Source organism: Bos indicus x Bos taurus, chromosome 19 (assembly GCF_003369695.1).
Source record: "Bos indicus x Bos taurus breed Angus x Brahman F1 hybrid chromosome 19, Bos_hybrid_MaternalHap_v2.0, whole genome shotgun sequence".
Lineage (NCBI taxonomy): Eukaryota > Metazoa > Chordata > Mammalia > Artiodactyla > Bovidae > Bos > Bos indicus x Bos taurus.
The window spans coordinates 29,170,034-29,191,044 of NC_040094.1; the positions used below are offsets into that span (position 1 = coordinate 29,170,034).

At 43.8% G+C, this 21,011-nt stretch overlaps 1 protein-coding gene across 5 annotated transcripts in view; it reads right to left on the reverse strand.

Annotated features, from left to right (window-relative positions):
- The window catches only part of MYH10 (myosin heavy chain 10), a 121,525-nt gene that overhangs the window by 67,695 nt on the left and 32,819 nt on the right, over window positions 1–21,011 (reverse strand). For 3 of the 5 annotated variants that reach the window (XM_027518976.1, XM_027518979.1, XM_027518977.1), the window contains exons 5-7: window positions 9,125–9,227; window positions 8,494–8,523; window positions 2,444–2,536 (exon numbers count right to left, since the gene is read on the reverse strand). In XM_027518976.1, the coding sequence (XP_027374777.1) occupies window positions 2,444–2,536; window positions 8,494–8,523; window positions 9,125–9,227 (226 nt within the window). The remainder of the gene's footprint in view (window positions 1–2,443; window positions 2,537–8,493; window positions 8,524–9,124; window positions 9,228–21,011) is intronic. The other 2 variants (XM_027518978.1, XM_027518980.1) reach the window with 1 other exon arrangement.

Here is a 21,011-nt window from a genome sequence, read left to right on the forward strand (position 1 = left end):
CACAGGACTGGAAAAGGTCAGTTTTCATTCCAATCCCTAAGAAAGGGAATGCCAAAGAATGTTCAAACTACTGCACAATTGCACTCATCTTACACGCTAGCAAAGTAATGCTCAGAATGCTCCAAGCTGGGCTTCAAAATAGTACGTGAATGGAGAACTTCCAGATGTTCAAGCTGGATTTAGAAAAGGCAAGAGGAACCAGAGATCAAATTGCCAACATCCACTGGATCACAGAAAAAGCAAGAGAGTTACAGAAAAATATCTACTTCTGCTTTATTGATTACACCAAAGCCTTTGACTGTGTGGATCACAACAAACTGTAAAGAATTCTTAAAGAGATGGGAATTCCAGACCACCTTACCTGCCTCCTGAGAAATCTATACACAGGTCAAGAAGAAACAGTTAGAACTGGACATGGAACAACAGACTGGTTCCAAATTGGGAAAGGAGTACATCAAGGCTGTATATTGTCACCCTGCTTATTTAACTTCTATGAAGAGTATATCACATGAAATGCCAGGCTGGATGAAGCACAAGCCGGAATCAAGACTGCCGGGAGAAATATTAATAACCTCAGATATACAGATGACACCACCCTTACAGTAGAAAGCAAAGAGGAACTAAAGAGCCTCTTGATGAAAGTGAAAGAGGAGAGTGAAAAAGTTGGCTTAAAATTCAACATTCAAAAAACTAAGATCAAGGCATCTGGTCCTGTCACTTCATGGCAAACAGATGGGGAAACAACAGAAACAGTGACAGGTTTTATTTTTGGGGACTCCAAAATCACTGCAGATGGTGACTGCAGCCATGAAATTAAAAGATGCTTGCTCCTTGGAAGAAAAGCTATGAACAACCTAGACAGCATATTAAAAAGCAGAGACATTACCTTGCCAACAAAGGTCCGTCTAGTCCAAGCTATGGTTTTTTCAGGAGTCATGTATGGATGTGAGAGTTTGGACTATAAAGAAGGCTGAGCACCTAAAAATTGATGCTTCTGAATTGTGGTATTGGAGAAGATTCATGAGAGTCCCTTGGACTGCAAGGAGATCCAACCAGTCCATCCTAAAGGAAATCAGTCCTGTTATTCACTGCAAGGACTGACGATGAAGCTCCAATACTCTGGCTACCTGATTCGAAGAACGGACTCACTGGAAAGACCCTGATGCCAGGAAAGGTTGAAGGCAGGAGAAGGGGATGACAGAGGATGAGACGGTTGGATGGTATCACCGACTCGATGGACATGAGTGTGAGCAAGCTCCAGGAGTTTGTGATGGACAGGGAGGCCTGGGGTGCTGCAGTCCATGGGGTCACAAAGAGTCGGACACGACTGAGTGACAGAAATGAACTGAACTATGGTCTGGTGGCTTCTAATTCCAGAAACCACGTCATCAGACTATTGCATGGACCGCAACTTTACACCCCCATGGTTAAAAAAAAAAGTCACAGTTATCCTGATTTCCAAAAACCGCCCATTAAGGAATCGTTAGAATTAAAGTTGCTTTGATTCTGGCCTTCTTAACTTTAACCAAGACGTCTAATACCAGAGGAGGGAGGAAAAACAGAGAAACAACTCCAGCTATTGAAGCAGAAATAGCAGAAGCTGAACAACTTGCTATCCAAGTATTGACTCTGAGAAGCTGGAAAAGGGAAGGCCATGTCCTGTGACACTGATCTTGCTGTCATTCAGGAAAATGTCCCTAGACGAGCTGTGCGAGCTGAGGGAGAAAGTAAAGTTTTCACTGAATTCAGAGAGTGGAATGGCTGAGAAGAAAATTTTAGAGAAGTACCATCCCAATATTCTGTGATAATCTATATGAGAAAAGAACCTAAGAAATGAATGAACACACGGGCCTGTATAACTGAATCACTCTGCTGTACACCTGAAACTAACACCACTCTGTAAATCAACTACACCCCAATAAAACCAAAATATCAAAAATAAATAAAGAGAAGTAACAGTAGTGATAAATTATTCTGAGATCCATATACCATAGAAACAGCAAGGTACAAAGACAACAATTTACCACATCAAATTCCAACTTCACTTTGTTCAGGGTTAATTGTGCCCAGTGCTGTGTTAAGTACTTGACATGCACCTCATTTAATCTCCATGACAAGCCCGGAATTATTTATATCATCCCCAACCAAAGTGAAGAAATAAGTTCAGAGAGGTTATTAACAACACAACCATAGAATACATAACTATATATTTATATATAATAAACATACGATTTAAATTACTTTCCCATTTGTTTTTTCCTTTTTTTTGCTTTTCAAAATGTGACTACTAGGAAAATTTTAATTACATGTGACTTGCACTGTATTTCTGTTCACTGTTCCATACTACATCTGTTAGGGAGGAAGATACTTTATTTGCTTAATCATAGTAGACATTTAACTAGAAGTCTGAGGAACGAAAGGTTTCTGGCACTTTTAGACTTACAAAACGAGATGAGTTATCATTTTTCACAGTCTTTGCGTTTCCAAATGATTCCAGGATTGGATTTGCTTGCAAAAGCTGCCGTTCAAGTTCCCCCTAAAAGACATCACACATAAACACACACATAAATAAAAGCAAATGTATCTTAATCTCTCTACTCCATTCCTCAAAGGAAAAGCAAACAAAACACTGCCTCTTTCCTCAGTTTTCTCATTTGCCATCTAACAAATTTTGTTGTTGGCTTCTTATTCTCGGTCTTATGGGCTCTGCTAAAGGAAAAAAAAAAAATCAGCCTCTATCAACTGACCACAAGGAGAAGAAGATGTCACATTGAACAGAGATGCTAAACATAAGGTAATAAGACTTGCACAGACAGGGCAACACCCTCATCTCCAAATTCAGAGATGACAAAGATGGTGAGGCTACTGAATTCTTGCTCAAATTTAAAAAAGCTAAGCATATCATATTTGATGTAGTGTATGCTTTATGCAGTGTCCTTACTTACATGCAAATTAAGCTATAAAACAGTTCACAAACAAAAGATGTAAGTATATTAATATGTGCTTTAATCATGAAATACAACAGAAAGCTGCATGAGAAAGCATGAAGCCATTTCTGGTCATAAAAAGCACTACAAAATGACCCTATGCCCGGGGAATAGAATTTCAGAATTATACTGTAAGACTTAAAATCCTTTTCCAAACACAAATCTTACCTGTGTATTTTAAAATACCCACCATTATTCTAAACCTAAATAAAGAAATAAAAAACACTAATATGCTTCTCTAAGCCAAAAAAAAAAAAAAGAGTATAAGGAACCTCAGGTAAGATTTTTAAATGAATGGCCAGTTGCCACGTGACGTGACACTATCATCAGACCCAAAGCCAGGAACTAGCATATACCATGAGGCAGTCTCAGCCAGTGGTTAGACGTCAGGAGGCGCCGCTCCCTCCGGGGCAAGGGCGGGGAATGTGCCTGAGGCCCGTGACACAGTGTGTACTCTAGAGCGTTTGTCTGGACTGCCGGGTTTCCCAGGTCTTCACCACAGTCTACAGTTGTGTTCAACAGAAACCAGTCAAGGACTGGTGCTGCCACGTGAACGTCAGGACAAGCGTCAACTCACGTTCTCAGCTCTAGATAATACGCCCCCTGTACAGGGAATCTTCCTGTTTATGGACTTCAAGGGACACCAGACAATTTCTGATGTAAATCTTTCTAAACTCTATATGCTATCAAAGTTTCTCAAACACAGTATCCTGAACCAATGTTAACAAGGCTGAAGGTCATCATTAAGGACAGCAGCCACTGTGCTGTGACACAACAGAGAGCCTTTTCCCTAGAGGTCAGAGGTCACAGCCATCACTGAGTCTGTGGCCACCATCTTGCAAAGCCCTTGGTGCACGGGCTCTGCAACAATGCTTTGGGCTATAAGATTCCTTAACCTCACTGTGTGATAAGGGTGTAGAAACTGTCAGAAAAAATACTGACTGATAGATAGGTGGGGCATTGCATTTATCTGACACAGCCACAGTTAGCTCAAGGAATCAGAACATAGATTCCTTAAAACTACACACTATCCTACCAAATCATAATAAAAACACTTCCAATAATAATTTATCTTTTAAATGTTCTCCTAACTTGAAGACAAAACAAGAATTGTATACCTCATTTTAATATTCCCTAGACATGGCTTCACAAGAGTTGTTTGGGTCAAGATAATTGTTTTTTTCCCCCTCCCTGGCGTGTATATGTTGTGTGTGTACACATGGTGTGCATGTGATCCACTGATCTTGATCCCATTCTTTCATTTGGCTTAAAGGCACCGGTTGCATCCTCTACATCAAGTCAACATCAAGTCAAAATAATGTTCTGTGAATGTCTGCTGAATGGACAGATAATGACAGGTCCAAGCACACTCTATCAGTATCTGGGGAGGGGGTGGTGGTGAGCCAGAGGTGGCAGGAAGATTTGGATTAAGGGTCCTCATAGTCATTGTGGTGGGTGTGGAGATGTGGGTCCCAGCTATGGGGGCCACTCCATTAACGGGATGTGGTGGTACTTCTCTTCCAATGGGTTTCTGACATGATTGAGCCCAATTATAGACCTCAAAGACTCAGGAATGAATCATATAAAGCTTGACCCAAAGCTAGTACTATACAATACACAAAAATGATCTTTAGGTAAGAAATTACCACTAAATTTGATCATTGCTACACTGAATAATTCCATACTTAGGTAGAAAGTGCTTACAGCTCTCAACCAAATTATGAAGCCATTTATAAACCTCCAGGGGCAGTGACTAAAGTGTTAACCTTTCCACTGGAACAGCACGGGCAATGTTCCTGTATTTCTATTCTATGTGGTAACAAGAAATGTCACTGTGGACCATGGGGAAAAGAAATTACTATTAACTACTGAAATTATTTTTAAAGTTCTAAGTATTTAAATTATTAGTGCTTTAAAGGTTTGCCAATCGTGATAAAAACTACACCCCTGTGTTTATTACATAATGTATTACATGTACTTGCTATATGATAGATACAGAATGAGTTTGAAGTTGGTGAAAATAAAAAAAACACAAAAAAACCACACACACACATCTTTCAAAATTCCAGTTCAGCCAGCAAGGGGACTCGGGCTGGCCTCCTGCTGCCCTCAGGCAAAGCTGTGGCTTTCCCACTGACCACAGAGTAGGGTTGGAAGCTGGTGAAAGTGAAAGTCACTCAGTTGTGCCTGACTCTGCGACCCAATGGACTATACAGTCCATGGAATTCTCCAGGCCAGAATACTGGAGGGGATAACCTTTCCCTTCTCCAGGGGATCTTCCCAACCCAGGGATCGAACCCAGGTCTCCCACATTACAGGCGGATTCTTTACCAGCTGAGCTAGAAGGGAGGCTCTAGAATACTGGAGTGGGTAGTCTATCCCTTCTCCAGGGGATCTTCCCAACCCAGGAATCGAACTGGGGTCTCCAGCATTGCAGGCAGATTCTTTAGCAACTGAGCTATGAGGGAAGCTGGTGGCAGCAACTAATCACATGTTGAGAACCAATCTCCAGGATAGGCTATAATTTCTGTGCTTGCCACTTGCTATCTGTTACCCTTCTGTCTCAGTTCAAGGCAGTTTAGACCAGTAGATACAAAGTCATCTGGAAGCTGCCATCTGACATGGCTGACTGAGCAGTCGGTGGGGAGGTGGGTGGGCCTGAAGAGGCCATTCTCGGGGGATGGTCAAGTTTAAGAAATCAGTTGTCTTCAAACCAGCTCTGAAATTGCACCTGGTCCAGGCTTCAGAGTGGCCTTGAATACCATGCCAGACAGCAAGGGTCTGTAACAGCGACACACGACGAGGGAACTTAGCCTGAAGATCGACTTGCAGTCGGCTGGGGCATTAAGCCAAATGACAACTCATTTTGTTACAACAAGTAAAAGTTTACAGGTAAACGTTTTACTTCTTAAATACTGTGGCCTTAATTTTGAAAATTTATTTCTTATATTTGTTCATATGTCTATAGTGAAGTTACAAAATACATTAAAAACAAATGAACACTTAACAGTGCTAGGAAGGCCTCAATAAAAAGACAATGACAGGTACTGACCAGGATATGGAGAAACTGGCATGCCCATACATTGCTGGGAATGTAAAGTGGTATAGCCTCTACACAGAAGTCTGGCAGTTCCCCAAAACGTTAAACAGAAAGTTTCCACAACCCAGCAATTCCACTCCCGGTATACACCCAAGAGAAGTGAAAACGTATGTCCGTGTGAAAACTGATACATTGTGGCATTTTTCATAATGGTCCCAAAGCGCAAACAATCCAAACGTCCATCAACTGATGAATGGTAAACCAAACATGACGAATATAATATAACGGGTTGTTACTCGGCCGTAAGAAGGAATGGAGCACTTACACATGCTCCAACAAGGACAAACCTTTGCAAACATTATGCAAAGTGACAACCAGTCACAGAGAACCACATGTTACGTGATGCCACTCACATAAAATCCGCAGAACAGGTGGATTCAGAGGCACAGAAAGTGATTAATGATTTCCAGGGGGGGCATGGAAGGTGATTCCTATGGGTAAAGGGTTTCTTTTTGGGGGCCATGAAAATATTCCAAAATTGATTGTAGTAGTAACTGTGTGACTAGACTAAAAAATAAACAAACCCCACTGAACTGTATGCTTTAAAAGGGTGAATTTTGTGGGACATGAATTTAAACCTCAATAAAGTTGTTGAGGGAAAAAGAGCCAAGGGCAAATAAAGATTCACAAAATCTGGAGGCTACAAATGCCTTTCCTTTTTTTTTTTTTTTACAATTTATACTGCTGTTTAGTGATAAAATGCTATCAATTTATACAAATGGTTCCTGGGAATCCAAGTTTTGCCTATAAGGTTCAACATAAATTCAGAAACCAGTTACAGGGAACCAAAAGAAACACTGACCTTACAAAGTAAAACCATTATTTTATGGCAGTCATCCTCACAATGGGGTGAGGAAATCAGGCCTAGGGGCACTCAGGAGAGGATGGGGGTGTAGGGAGAGAAGTAAGTTCCTGAGATGACCCTCCCCAGGGTATGACCAGTAGTCTCTAGGCTCAGGAGTGTCTCATATTCCTCAGTGTGCTGGGGAAGAAAAATTAATGGAGAACCAGGGGTCTCCTCATGTTTCTAAAGACATGGCATAACTACTACTTGACTAGTGTTAAAATAAACTTGGGAAAGCAGCACAGAAGAGTCTGCACAGAGAACATGCAGAAAGACATGCAAGTCAGCAACAACAGCACAGCATGGCCTAGAGAAGCTGGTGCCTTCTGGAGGAACCTGGCTTGACTGGACCCAAAGTGAAATCTCGGGGCAAGCATGCTACTCACAGGGGTCCACTCTGTAGTTGTTTCTGACATTGAAACAAAACGTTAACGATGATGATGTATGTAAGCCAAAGGATTAGGAAACCTAAATCTGTAGGTTAATTATTTAATGCTATTTTGCTAGTGATCTAGGTACATATTAAAAGGTCATTTAGCATGTACTCTAAAGCTCAAAAATCTGGCTGCTGGTCTAGAGATTCCTTCTTTAACTGGCCAAAGAGCCTTTCACGATCATGTAGGATAGTGATGATTTCATTCATCCTCCCAATTCACATCACTGGTGTGGTCTACAGTTAAAAGCAAAGGAACATCATGGGATTTTATGGGTGTGGTACAAGCTTTGGCATCTGAGAATCTCTTAAGAATTCTAAAGAAAGGTATCTGAACATCTGTCTGTGACTATTCCTTTAGAGGCTTCTGATTGCTTCTTCATGGTGATAGGTTGTTTTCATAACACTATCATTTACTGCTTTATGCTAGCTTTGCAGCAGCATGCTTGCAGAAAGACATACAAACCAAAACCATTCCAATGCTAGGAAAGGGTTGGTCCAGGTGCAGACGCCTCAGTCTGTCTAAGGCATGCGGCTCAGCCCTGCCCTCCCCCTCTATCAGGACATGCTCTGGTCCACGATCTGCCAGATGCTATGCTCTGTGGGGCTAAAAGCGAGGCATCTGATAGGAAGAATAACACTTCTCTACAACTTGCCCAGGACAAAAAAATTCTAAATTTATATATTAAATACAATGAGACTTTCAGGTTACACATATCAGACCACACAGTGTTAGCAGATCAGAAACTGTTACAGTTGCAACCCTAAATTCAAAATTTAATATACGGCATGAAGTTAGGTTTCCACATGCTTAAGAAGTATTAAAGTGATTGTGCCTGGCCACTGACACATGAAACCCTAAGTTTACAGGCTTCACAAACATATGATTCCAAGTCATAATGAAAGGGTAAATAAACATCAAAGTTCCTCTAGAAAACAAAGGTAAAGCAAAAGGGCATGCTGCTTCTCAGGAACAGTGAGCCTCAAAGCAACACATTTTCAAAAAGAAACATTTTGTTCATAAGAAATTTCGCTCAGAGCTGATGGTATTTGTGCCTAGTAGCGACTCAGTCTAAAGACAGAAATTAGTGCAAACATTCATGACTAAGAAACAAAGAAAAGCACTTGCCTGGTGTTTCACTGGTTTAGGTGATTCCTGCTGCTCAGTTACAAACAGACAAACGCAAACGTTAGCAAGTTTGGGTCTTTTCCTAGCGGTAAAGCCACATCCAAAGCACCAAGTCAGCGTGAGGGTCAGAACTGTGACAGCGGGTTTGGCTGGCATCTCTCAGGGGGTATTAACGACTACATCTGCATATCTACAAGTCAAGGGTAACTGACGTGTTATATTCTTACACCTTTTGTCATCAATTCTCCCCCAAATTTCTATCCTGCCCTCAGGCGGCTGTTGGTGGTAGCTCTCTAAGTTCAGAAAGAACCACTGAAAATATCTGAGGATATTTCTCTGGTGGTTAAAAACTGAGAAGTCTTCATGAGCCTTGCTTATTGACCTCTAACAATCCTTACCACAACTCTGCAAGAGATCGGGCTTTGAGTTACAACCGTAATTTCAGTTTGCCCTGTTGGAATTGCCAGTTACCAGCAATTTCTTGATGTCCTAGCCCCTCCTTGCTGGGGGCGACAAGGAAGCTGTCAATAAAGGCAGCGCACTGAGCACCCTCACTTCCTTATTCTTGTTTCTGAAATTACTAAAGAATAAATCTAAGGGTTTTAAAAACAAGGGCAGAACAAAAACTTACAGGAATATTATGGTCCTTTCGTCCTTTGTGTGAAGAAGCAACATGAGCAAGGTACTGAATGACTTTCTTAGTGTTTTCTGTCTTCCCGGCACCTGATTCGCCCCTGGAAGATATAGTAACACAGTCTGCTTTACAGAAAGCACAGCACACACATTCCCAACCTATAATCAACAAAAGTAAACTGATTTGAAACTAGAATTAGTAAGAAGTAAAATGAGAGTAAGTAGGGAAAAAAAAGAAACAAAACACAACACTATCACCAGTAGCTGGAAAATGATTTTTAAATGGTATAAATTAAATACATTCTTTTGGTAGATGCCAGTTAAGAGGACAGAGGAAAATGTTCACAACACTTCCCCACCTGTGCTAGGTATCAGTGGCTCTGCCAGAAAAGTGAAGTTTATTAGAATGTTTACAAAGAAATTCCTCAGCACCAGAAACATATCCAGCACTAGAACCAGAATTTCTAGAACAATTAGACTAAGGTAACTGAATCTGCAGGAATCGAATGAACCCCAGGATCCCCGCTGATCACGGACAGCATCTTCAAGGCCTGAATACCTTTTAGGCTCATCCCTCAGAGCTGAAGATGGTTCACTCCCCTGGACCCACAGAGCATCTTGTACATACCTCATACATACAGCTTTTCTATTACTATCACCTACACTGTTAAATCCATCTATGTTTTCCTTCCAGGACTTTGATGTCTTCACTTTTTACAACTATATTTTAATTAATCGAAAAAAATGTACAGTCTAAGGTCAAGTTGTTATTTTTTTAACTTTATTATTTCTGGCTGTGCTGGGTCTTTGCTGCTCCTCGGGCTTTTCTCTAGTTGCAGCAAGTGGGGCTACTCTCTAGCTCAGTATGTGGGCTTCTCCTGTTGCAGAGCACGAGCTCTAGGGTGTGTGGGCTCAGGAGTTGCAGCTCCCTGGCTCCGAGCACAAGCTCAGTAGTTGAGATGCATGGGCTCAGGAGCTCCAGGCAGAAGGGATCTTCCTTGATTACGGATCAAACCCGTGTCTCCAGTATTGGCAGGTGGGTTCTTTACCACAGAGCCACCAGGGAAGCCCTGAGGTAAATATTTAATCTCATTTTCCAGTCACATGATTCAGCTCACATCCCATTATCAATGGCTGACCAAGACACTGATTATCTTGGTCAAAGTGATTTGAAATGTTATCTTTACCTTACACTTATGACTTTATTCCAAAGCCTATGCAGTATTTCTGAAGTATGACTAACCACATTACCCATCATTGTTTTTTAAAACCTCAGAGACAAGTAGTCTCTGAGGTTTATTTTTTTCAGATAAATTTCAAGTATTTTGTTCTGCTATATCCCTTCCCTGTCTCCTCCCACCTGCCACCTCTATAAAAACAGGCAGTCAGAATTTTGAGCTAAATAATATACATGCTGTTTTTAGGAGAAATGATGGCTTCATCGCTCAGTTAAATTCTGTATTTTTCTAAGTTCAAAACAAGCAAGGACCCAGGTTTGTCTTATTCACCTATTAAGTCATAGTGCCTAGCACAGCAAGTACTCAATACATTCTGTTGAATAAAAGAATGTAAGTCTTATATGAGTTTATTTCTAGGCTCTATTTGATATTTTTGGTCCTGTCATTAATGTCCTTTTATCATCATTATACTTTCTACTTGGTCATCATTGGTACCTGCTAATGAGTTTCGTTCATTCCTTTATTCAACACATTTCCAAATCAATTCAGGCATCCCTTAAATGCTAGAGATTGAGCTGTGGATACAATCTTCCTGGAGCTCAAGATTAGAAGAGATTTAAAACAAACAAGAAAAACAAATTGGGCCTCTGTAGGATGTGAGGAGGGTGACGAAGGAAACAAAGTGACTGAGGGGGAAAAGGCAGAAGAGCAAAGGACAACTCCCTGAACATTCAATGGTGGCGGGGGTGGGGGCACTCGACTCCTGAACGCTGAGCAGGACTAGGCACGAGAGGGCCTGAGACAGAGCATGGAGGCAGATGGAAAGACAAACGCAAAGGCCTCAAAGCAGGAAAAAAGTTCGGTATATTCCAGCAACCAGCAGCCGGAGTACAGGATCTGATATAAATAACCAGCCGGGCAGACACAGCAGGAGGGACGCCGCCGAGGTGGAAAGGCGTGGATGGGATGCACGCTGGAGCCATGGGGATGAATCTGGATTTTACTCAAGTGCAATTTCATAAGAGCTATGCCAGTGGTTTTCTCTGTTGTGTTCTTAACTTTATTTAAAATACCTAGTGTTTCAAGCTAATCACGATGTTGGCTGTTGGTTTCAGATAATTTTTCAAGATGCTAAGAAATGTGCCTCATGTAGACTGACGATGACTTGTCTTGAAGCAGTTATGATCGGTACTCATCAGCTTGGTCTGACTCTGCAGTTTCTTGGCTAACCCCTCTCAACTGGACATACTTCACTGTATCCTGAAAGCATTTTTTTCCCTGTCACACTTAACTCAGCTGTACTGAGCCGTCCGTCAACAACTGCCTATGAACTCTGCTAAATTTTCTGTATTTCAGGTCTAAGATACCTCTGCTAATATTACACATAAGGCTGTGTTGTAAAGGAAAAAAAATACAGTCCATCTAAAGCACGTAATTGGGCTTTCCCAGTGGTTCAGTCGGAGAAGGCAATGGCACCCCACTCCAGTACTCTTGCCTGGAAAATCCCATGGATGGAGGAGCCTGGTGGGCTGCAGTCCATGGGGTCGCTAAGAGTCAGACACAACTGAGCGACTTCACTTTCACTTCTCACTTTCATGCATTGGAGAAGGAAATGGCAACCCACTCCAGTGTTCTTGCCTGGAGAATCCCAGGGAAGGGGGAGCCTGGTGGGCTACCGTCTATGGGGTCGCACAGAGTCGGACATGACTGAAGCAACTTAGCAGCAGAATCAACAGCAGCAGCAGTGGCCCAGTGGTAAAGAATCTACTTGTAATGCAGGAGCCGAGGGTTGGACTCCTGGGTCAGGAAGATCCCCTGCAGGAGGGCACGGCAACCCACTTCAGGATTCTTGCCTGGAGAATCCCAAGGACAGACAAGGCTGGTGGGCTACAGTCCTTGGGGCCACAGAGTCATATATGACTGAAGCGACTTAGCACACACAAAGCATACAATTAGTATTCAATAAACATTACCCATTATTGTCCACTCAGCTGTTCGTCCACCATATAGAAGGGAATTTGAATTACCAAACTCTAAATTACTTCATGAATCTATCATGCTGGTAAAGTGGTTAAGAAGTGGGCCATGGTATCTTGATGACTGCTGCTACTGCTAAGTCGCTTCAGTCGTGTCCAGCGATGTGCGACCCCATAGACAGCAGCCCACCAGGCTCCCCTGTCCCTGGGATTCTCCAGGCAAGAAAGCTGGAGGGGGTTGCCACTTCCTTCTCCAATGCATGAAAGTGAAAAGTGAAAGTGAAGTTGCTCAGTCGTGTCCGACTCTTAGCGACCCCATGGACTGGAGCCTACCAGGCTCCTCCGTCCATGGGATTTTCCAGGCAAGGGTACTGGAGTGCGTTGCCTTTTCCTTCTCCGTCTTGATGACCTACGTAGATTCCAATCCAGCCTACCACTTCTTAGCTATGGGGCTTTGGGCAAAGTGATTGGCCTCTGAACGTCGGTATGAAGTGAAGTGAAGTCGCTCAGTCGTGTCCAACTCTTTGCGACCCCATGGACAGAAGCCTACCAGGCTCCGCTGTCCATGGGGTTTTCCAGCCAAGAATACTGGAGTGGGCTGCCATTTCCTTAGACTCCTTTAAAATGAGATATGATTACTCTGCAAGATTGAATCACGCCTGCAAGGAGCCTAGCATGGCACCTGGCACTATGATGGTCAACAGTGATGATGAATAAATTGACAGAAGTAGAAAGATGATAATCTCTGATTAGAATATGAAAGACAAGGGTGGGAAGATTTGGGAGAATGGCATTGAAACATGTAAAACATCATGTATGAAACGAGATGCCAGTCCAGGTTCGATGCACCATACTGGATGCTTGGGGCTAGAGCACTGGGACGACCCAGAGGGATGGTATGGGGAGGGAGGAGGGAGGAGGGTTCAGGATGGGGAACACATGTATATCTGTGGCAGATTCATTTTGATATTTGGCAAAACTAATACAATTCTGTAAAGTTTAAAAATAAAATTTAAAAAAAAAATTAAAAAAAAAAAGAATATGAAAGACACAGCAGAATCATTTTGGATAACAGTCCTTTAGCAGTTGTGTCTTCCACAAATATTTCTTCTCAGTCTGTGGTTTATCTTCTCAATCTTTTAACACTGTCTCTTGCAGAGTGGAATTTTTAATGAAGTCTAGTTTATCAGTTATTTCTTTGATGGATGTCTCTGGTTTTGTACTAAAAAGGTATTACCATGCCCAAGGTCATGTAGGTTTTCTCTTATGTTACCCTCTAGGAGTTTTATAGTTTTATATTTTATATTTAGGCAAAGAGTTGGACATGACTGAGCACACACACACACAATCAAATGAAGTGAGGGTAGGAATTTGCTGCGTACAGGAGGGAACTTTACAGGATGATCAAAATGATAATGTTCTCTATCTTAACAGAGGTTTACGTTATACAAATAACTCAGCCCATATATACTTAAAGCACATAAACACTTAAGAGTTTTGCATTCTGTTATACCGTAAGTCCCCTACATATGAAGGAGTTCTGTTTCAAGAGCACATTCAGAAGTCCAATTTCTTCCTAAGTCCAACAAAGTTAGCCTAAGTACCTAACACAATGTGCTATATAGTACTGTACTGTAATAGGTTCCTAGGACTTTCCACACAAATCCACAAAAACAAATAAAAAAAACATTTTTAATCTTACAGTATAATAGTACCTTGAAAAGTACAGTAGTACAACAGCTGGCACACAGAGTTGTCATCGAGTGAAGAAGCAAGAAGTGTTACCAACTGGAGGAGGGAAAGGACGTGGGAGACGGTAGAGCTGAAGGATCGTCAGCAACAGGAGACGGAGGGCAAGCTGCAATGTCACTCTCGTCTGATGTTGATGGAACACAGGTTCATATCTTTGAAAGTTCACAACGTGAAGGTTTGTATGTAGGGGACTTAAGTGCATGTGAATTTTGTCTCAAAAAGATAAAGATGCAAATCCTGAACTTTACTTAATGTTATGTATGCTGAAGTATTTAGGGGGAAGCACACTGATCTACAAATGCATCAAATGAAGGGATTAATAGCCCAAAGAGTGGTTTTTCAGTTGAAAATGAAAACATCTGATCAATCAGCAGTCACCGAAAGAAATACCATCCAACCTTAAGCAGTCAAAGTGTTAGTAGCTTAGTCGTGTCAGATTCTTTGCGACCCCATGGAATGTAGACCACCAGGCTCCTCTATTCATGAAATTCTCCAGGCAAGAATACTGCAGTGGGTAGCCATTCCCTTCTCCCGGAGATCTAACCAACTCAGGGATGGAACCCAGGTCTCCTGCTTAAGCTGAGCCTCCTGAAAATGCAGCTCCCATGGAACCCCATCCCAAGGAGTTTCTGGACTGGGGGAAGTCTGACCCTGAGCACCAGCAAGTACAAATTCAGCTGTCCACTGGCATCACAAAGCCCCATAGAACCCTCCATACTCTCCCCTAGAAGCCCCAATCCACCTACACCACCCCCCGTTTCTTAAATTTAGTATGGAAGCCTTTTATTTCTGGTTTTCACCCAGTTACTCATCACTGAATACTCCCACACGTGTGCATACATAAACTCTGTCTTCTCTCCTGTTAGTCCACTGTCCATTTGTAGATCCCCAACCACAGGACCCAAGTTGGAAAAGTTTCCCTCCCAACACAAACAACAAAATGGATTGATAGAGGGATGACCAGACCAATATATAATAAGCAAACATAGTAAAATATTAATGGCAGAATCTAGATGGTAGATATATAGCACTTGACTGCAAAAATTCTTTCACCTTTATGTTTGAAAATATTCCTAATAAAATGTTCAGAAAACTCAAAAAAAAAAAACAAAAAAGCAAATATGGTTTATCTGATGACTGCTTTCTGCACACAAAGAGATACCCCAGCTGCTGTAGCTCATAAACCCACACCTCATCACTGATGCATACATCAGTCTCAAACGACAATGACCATCTAATTATAAGTGCTAGAGCTTACAATGGTCACTTTCGGTGACAAGAGTAAAGCAGTGCTCACTAACCTTAGGTTTTGTCAAACAGCAGTCACTCCCTCCCCAAGTGTTTCCTGCTTCCAAACATTCCAAAGAGTCCTCATCCAAAATGATCATCCAAGCTCACAAACCACCCAAAAAGAAGAGGAATGTGTCCTGCCCTAATCCCGTCTGCTGCATGCAGGGTCACCGTGACTGCGACACTGCAGGCAGGTGACCCGAGTGCTACTCCTCTCTCACTCGTGAGCAGCCGTCCTGGGCCCCGGGGCGGGAAGGAGGGGCCCGGCTCACATGCTGGAAGCACCGCCGTTCTTGCGGGGCTCTGTGAGCCGTCCGGAGGCCCAGGGAACGCGTGTGAGGAAGAAAGGGGGCGGATTTACCATACCTTACCATACCCATTTCATGGAGCTTCAGTGGTTAGATTCTCAGGGCAGTTTTCCTCTACTAACTGATGCTCTATAGTGAAGAACCTGGCTGCTCTTTGTTCCTGATTCCTGGGAGGTCTGGAGCCTCCAGGTACCTGGAATGTTAGGTACCCCCCATGTTAGTCATGGTGGGCACTTGGCTAGCTATAGGATGGGGACTGGACAAGCTGAAAAGCCAAACGGGCAATTAGAGGTTTGTGCCTTTGATCCAAGTGACCCTCCTGGGAGGGGAAAGGGGATGGACATGGATTCAATAACCGTGCCTACATAGTGAAGCCTAATAAAAACTCTTTGAAGCTCAGGTGAGCTTCCTGGTTGGTAATATACACCAATGCACTGGGAGCGGAAGTGACCAGAGCAAATGGAAGCTGTGCCTTTGGGAAACTCCAGCTCTCACCCTCTCTAGCTCTGATTTGTCACTCTAGCAAAGTATTGAATCTGAGTGGGTAGTGGCCACCCTCAAATGTGTAGCTATTTGGTCAGAAGTACGGGTGGCGTGGGAACCCCTGAGCTTGTGGCTGGTATCTGCAGAGCCAGCCCACACGATGGGTGTGCCTTGGGAAATCAAGGTCAAAATTGCTTCAAAACCGGTAGTTTTAAAAAGATGTTTGCGGCTCACTTTCTGAATAACTGACTTTTCTGAAGAATATGCCCAGTGGAATAAAATAAAATAAAAAACTGAGCAGACTATTCTAGAATATAGACTTAAAATGAAGAGACATAAGTAATGCAAGGAATGAGACCTGACAGGATTGTGGATCTTTGGAAGTCATAAGAAACACGTTGAAGACTATTATAGAAATTCACATATGGATTTCATATGAGACAACATTACTGTTTCATTGTCAAGTATGACAATGTGTGTTATGTGGGCACACCCTTGCTCTTAGGAATCACCTGTGGCGTATCCAGGGGTCAAGTGTCAGAGTATCTGCAAACAGTCTTGTGTGTGTACAGAAACAAGGGACACATTGAAGTAAAGAGTACACGAGCACTTAACGTATCACTCTTTCAACTTTTCAATAAAACTTAGGTTTGTATTCGTTTTACATGAAAACTTGGGAGAAATGCAAAGGTTTAAAAAAAAGAAAAAACATAAAATTTGGTAAAATTTAACTCACTGAAGTTAGGGGATGGGTATCTGGGGGTCTCCAACTATTCTATTTTTGTGTAGGTTTGAAATTTCAAAATAAAACACCTTTATAAAATAGTATCGGAAAGGTTTTGCCCTTTGAAAACACATACAGTATTCAATTGTTTCTAAAACTTCCTAATCTTAAGGCTGTTTCCTTGGTTCCTACTTAATTAAGAGATTCATTGTTTTGTTTGCATTTTTATCCATTGACTTAGGATGCCCAAAAGCAGTGTTCCAGGTTCTCAGAGGATAATTAAAAAGCAATCAAAGTCACAGTTCCTACCCTTCTGTCTAGCTGTAAAACAAGACACAAAGACCCAAATAGGTAATGAATCACAGCATGTGAGGAACAGGGCCTGACGAGAGGAAATCAGTGTGGGCTGGAGCCAGCTGCACCATGGGGCTTATGTCCTCCCTGGAGGGAGAGAGAGGAGAAAGGCAAGGGAGTCAGCCAGGATCCCAGAAGACGGGGCAGACAGTAGGTGCTGGCGGAGCTAGGGCAGGGCAGGACAGGAGAAATACGAAATGAGGCGACAACTGGAAATGGGAATGAAAGAGAGCAGGGAGTCAAAGCAGACGGCAACGTTTTAAGCCTTGAGTCTGGAAACACAAAGCGCTGATGATGGAAAGAAAGATACTGGGAGACCCATCTTGTTTGTGTGAGAACAGAGGTTAATTTGTCGGCGTGTTCAGTTTAAACTGGCTTTTATTCCCTGCTTCACAGCTTGCGCTCCAGGAAGACCCAAACACCTGTAATTGCCTGACACCGTTCTCACTTTCTGTCCCCTGTGCCCGTAAGGTCCACTGATTCTGTCAGAAGCTATAAGAAATTGTGACAAAGGTGAAGGTCCAGAAACTCATCTAGCTGTGGGGCCACCCACCTGAGCTAAAAAACCCCTGGAAGCCAGTAAGGCCCAGCCTAGACTGCCATCTCCCATGGGCCCAATTTCCCCACCCTGCCCCTGCCAGATCCACCAGGGCCCAGAGGTGAGCTCTGCAGGGGACTTCAGATCGCGCCCCCACCAGCCTTGATCGCTGCTCAAAATGCAGCTCCTCTGGCCACTCTTCATTCTTACCCTCTCATTTTCTTTCTCCTGATTCCAAACCCAATTATTGTCTGCTCTGCTGCTGCGTCGCTTCAGTCGTGTCCGATTCTGTGCAACCCCATAGACAGCAGCCCACCAGGCTCCCCCGTCCCTGGGACTCTCTAGGCAAGAACACTGGAGTGGGTTGCCATTTCCTTCTCCAATGCGTGAAAGTGAAAAGTGAAAGTGAAGTCGCTCAGTCGTGTCTGACCCTCAGCAACCCCATGGACTGCAGCCTACCAGGCTCCTCCGTCCATGGGATTTTCCAGCCAAGAGTACTGGAGTGGGTTGCCATTGCCTTTTCCAATACATGAAAGTGAAGAGTCAAAGTGAAGTCACTCAGTCGTGTCTGACTCTTAGCGACCCCATGGACTACAGCCTACCAGGCTCCTCCGTCCATAGGATTTTCCAGGTAACAGTACTGGAGTGGGTTGCCATTGCCTTCTCCGATTTTCTGTTCTAGCCCCCCTCTTTTCCTCCATACTCTGTGGGATCCCCATTCCACAGTGTGCAAAGTCACCCACGTTCTCGGCTTCCTGACTGAACATTCCCCTCCGCTTGGCCATACTTCATATCACACACCTGTGTGAGCATACACACACATATACATCATCACACACACACACACACACACATCAGGGGCATCCTTCTCACTCCCCCAGTGCTGTTTCTAGACTCTCTTGTTCTTCTTTTTTTTTTTTTTAGACTCTCTTGTTCTAAAAGCCCCTACCTCTCACCTCTCTGAGGTCACACACAGCAGGAGGAGTGGTTCTGACACTGGATTTATTTTGCTTAGTAAGATCTTAAAAAACAACCCCCCCACCCCGCCACCCACGCTGTTTCAAAAAAGAAAGCACTTTTATTTCCAAAGAAAACAGGAAGGGTCTTATCTTGGAATAAAGGACATTCCTCTAAGTGAAATAATTTAGCTTTATGAAGGGCTTATCAGAGGCCACTGCCCTCAAACCATCACTTGTGTGTGTGTGTGTGTGTGTGTGTGTGTATGTCAAAGCCCCTCCTCTCCTTGTGTGAGCAACACACCCAACCCTTTGACTCAGTGACACCCTCCACCCCATGCCCTCCTGCCCTCCCCCCCACTTCTCAGCTGCCCACTCCTTCGGCCACACTTGAGGAGCTCCCTCCCAACACCTGCGGCCACGACGCCTGTTCTTCCTGCTCCTGCTTCCCCAGGAGGCCCTGCTCTCCAGTTTCCTGACCCATCTCCCTCCAATCAGTCCCCCGTCGTGTGCCACACCCCATGGTCCATCATGACAGTCTCTCTCGCTGACGTTCTCAGTTCTCTCATCTCAGTGACCCCCACCTGAACCCACTTATAAAAACTTTGGTGGATTAAATATGATTCCCCATTTCGACACCCTGGTAGGGGAGTGTCCACAGCAAAGGCCCCAAGTGGCTCTGGGCAGCCAGGGCTAGCCCACTGGAGAATGAAAGGATCCACCAAGGCACCCCAGTCAACAGTCAACCAGCCCCCTGGCCCTCAGCTGCCCCCAGCCGCCGGGTGAGCCCCAGGTGAGACGGCTGGGGCTGGCTCGGCTCAGCAGACAGGCCCAGCTGAGTCCAATCCAAGGGCTTGGAAAACTGCTTTCAGTCACTAAGTGTCTGGTAGTTTGTTGTTTAAGAAAAGCTAATTTGTATAACTCAGAAGCTAAACATCACTGGAAGAAAATTTACATGAGACAGGCTTATTTTCTACTTCTCTTACACTTCTTGTTATCAAACACCAAAGTTTCTATGGGAAAGAAAAGCCAAGAGATGAGAACTTTCTCTGTTTCTGGGCCCCCCCACCTGCCCACATCAGGCCCTGTCGCCTCCCTGACCCTGGCCCTCTAGGGGCCCTGACTCTCACCCATCTTGTCCTACCCCACCCCCATCAGTTTAACCTCTCCTACCTTAAAGACACCACTAGTAAAAAAAAAAAAAAAAAAAAAAGACACCACCAGTAACAACAAAAATTGATTCCTTACTGCTTTTCAAATGCTACAATTTTCACTCTAGAGCTATTTGGAAGTTGTAGGCCCAGACTTAGCTTTTTGCTGCTTTTTAAAAACTTTCTCTCTCACACACACATACACCCATGTCATTCCTTGACTGCTGTCTGGCCTGACTCCCTGCCCACCCCAGTGCACTGAGGGGACCACGACCAGCCTCCCTCGCCCACGTGAAACCCCAGGCACGTGTTCCTGTGTATTTCAGTCTCTATGGTGTCTGCAGCCTATGGCTTGGGCGTCTCTGTGGAGTCTCACCCGCCTCCCCACCCTTGAACCCCGTCTGGGGATCCCACACTCTGAGGGGACCTCACTTACCGCATGGCTTCCGTCATCTAGGCTGCCAGCTCTGCATTCCAGGCACAGCTCCGACTCCACGTCGAATAACCTAGAGACGGCTCCCCCAGGAGCGCCTCAGGCACCTCAAAGTCAATGTCCTCTACCAAACTCCTCCCCCTTTGCCCTGAACCTGTTCCTCCTCCTTCCCGAGTCTCTGAAATCCTCTGAAATCCACACAACTCCACCCTCTCCGAGCTCCTCTTTCTCAGGCCTGTCTCGCAACCTAAGCCCCACTTAGACATGCCCACTTCCACGAGCACCTCCCCACTTGAAGGCACTTCCAGCTCTCACGTGGGTAACTTATTAGCCTTCCACTCGGTCTTCTCGCGATAACACTTCCCGGTCCTCCATCTTCCCCACTGCAGCTAACATGACTGTCCTAACCAGCAAAAATGATCACTTCCTGCTGTGGATGTTGTATTCAATCCTGACTTTCCAGTACTTCACACACCGGCATATGATAATCAATAATGCTTCCTGGGTGATACAGGGAAATTACTGAAAAGTCCAGGAGGTCAACACTTGGACAAACCTACTAAAGACGTAAGTTTCACAGATTAACATTATGAAATGTGTGAAAAGCCCAGTCTGACAGCCAAACAGTAACACCAAAGCTAAGCAGAGCTTGCATACCTTAGACTTAAAACAGTTAACAGCAAGGTTTACATCAATCTCTTTAAATTACTGCTCTCCTGTCCCCCTTCCTCTCTCAAATACC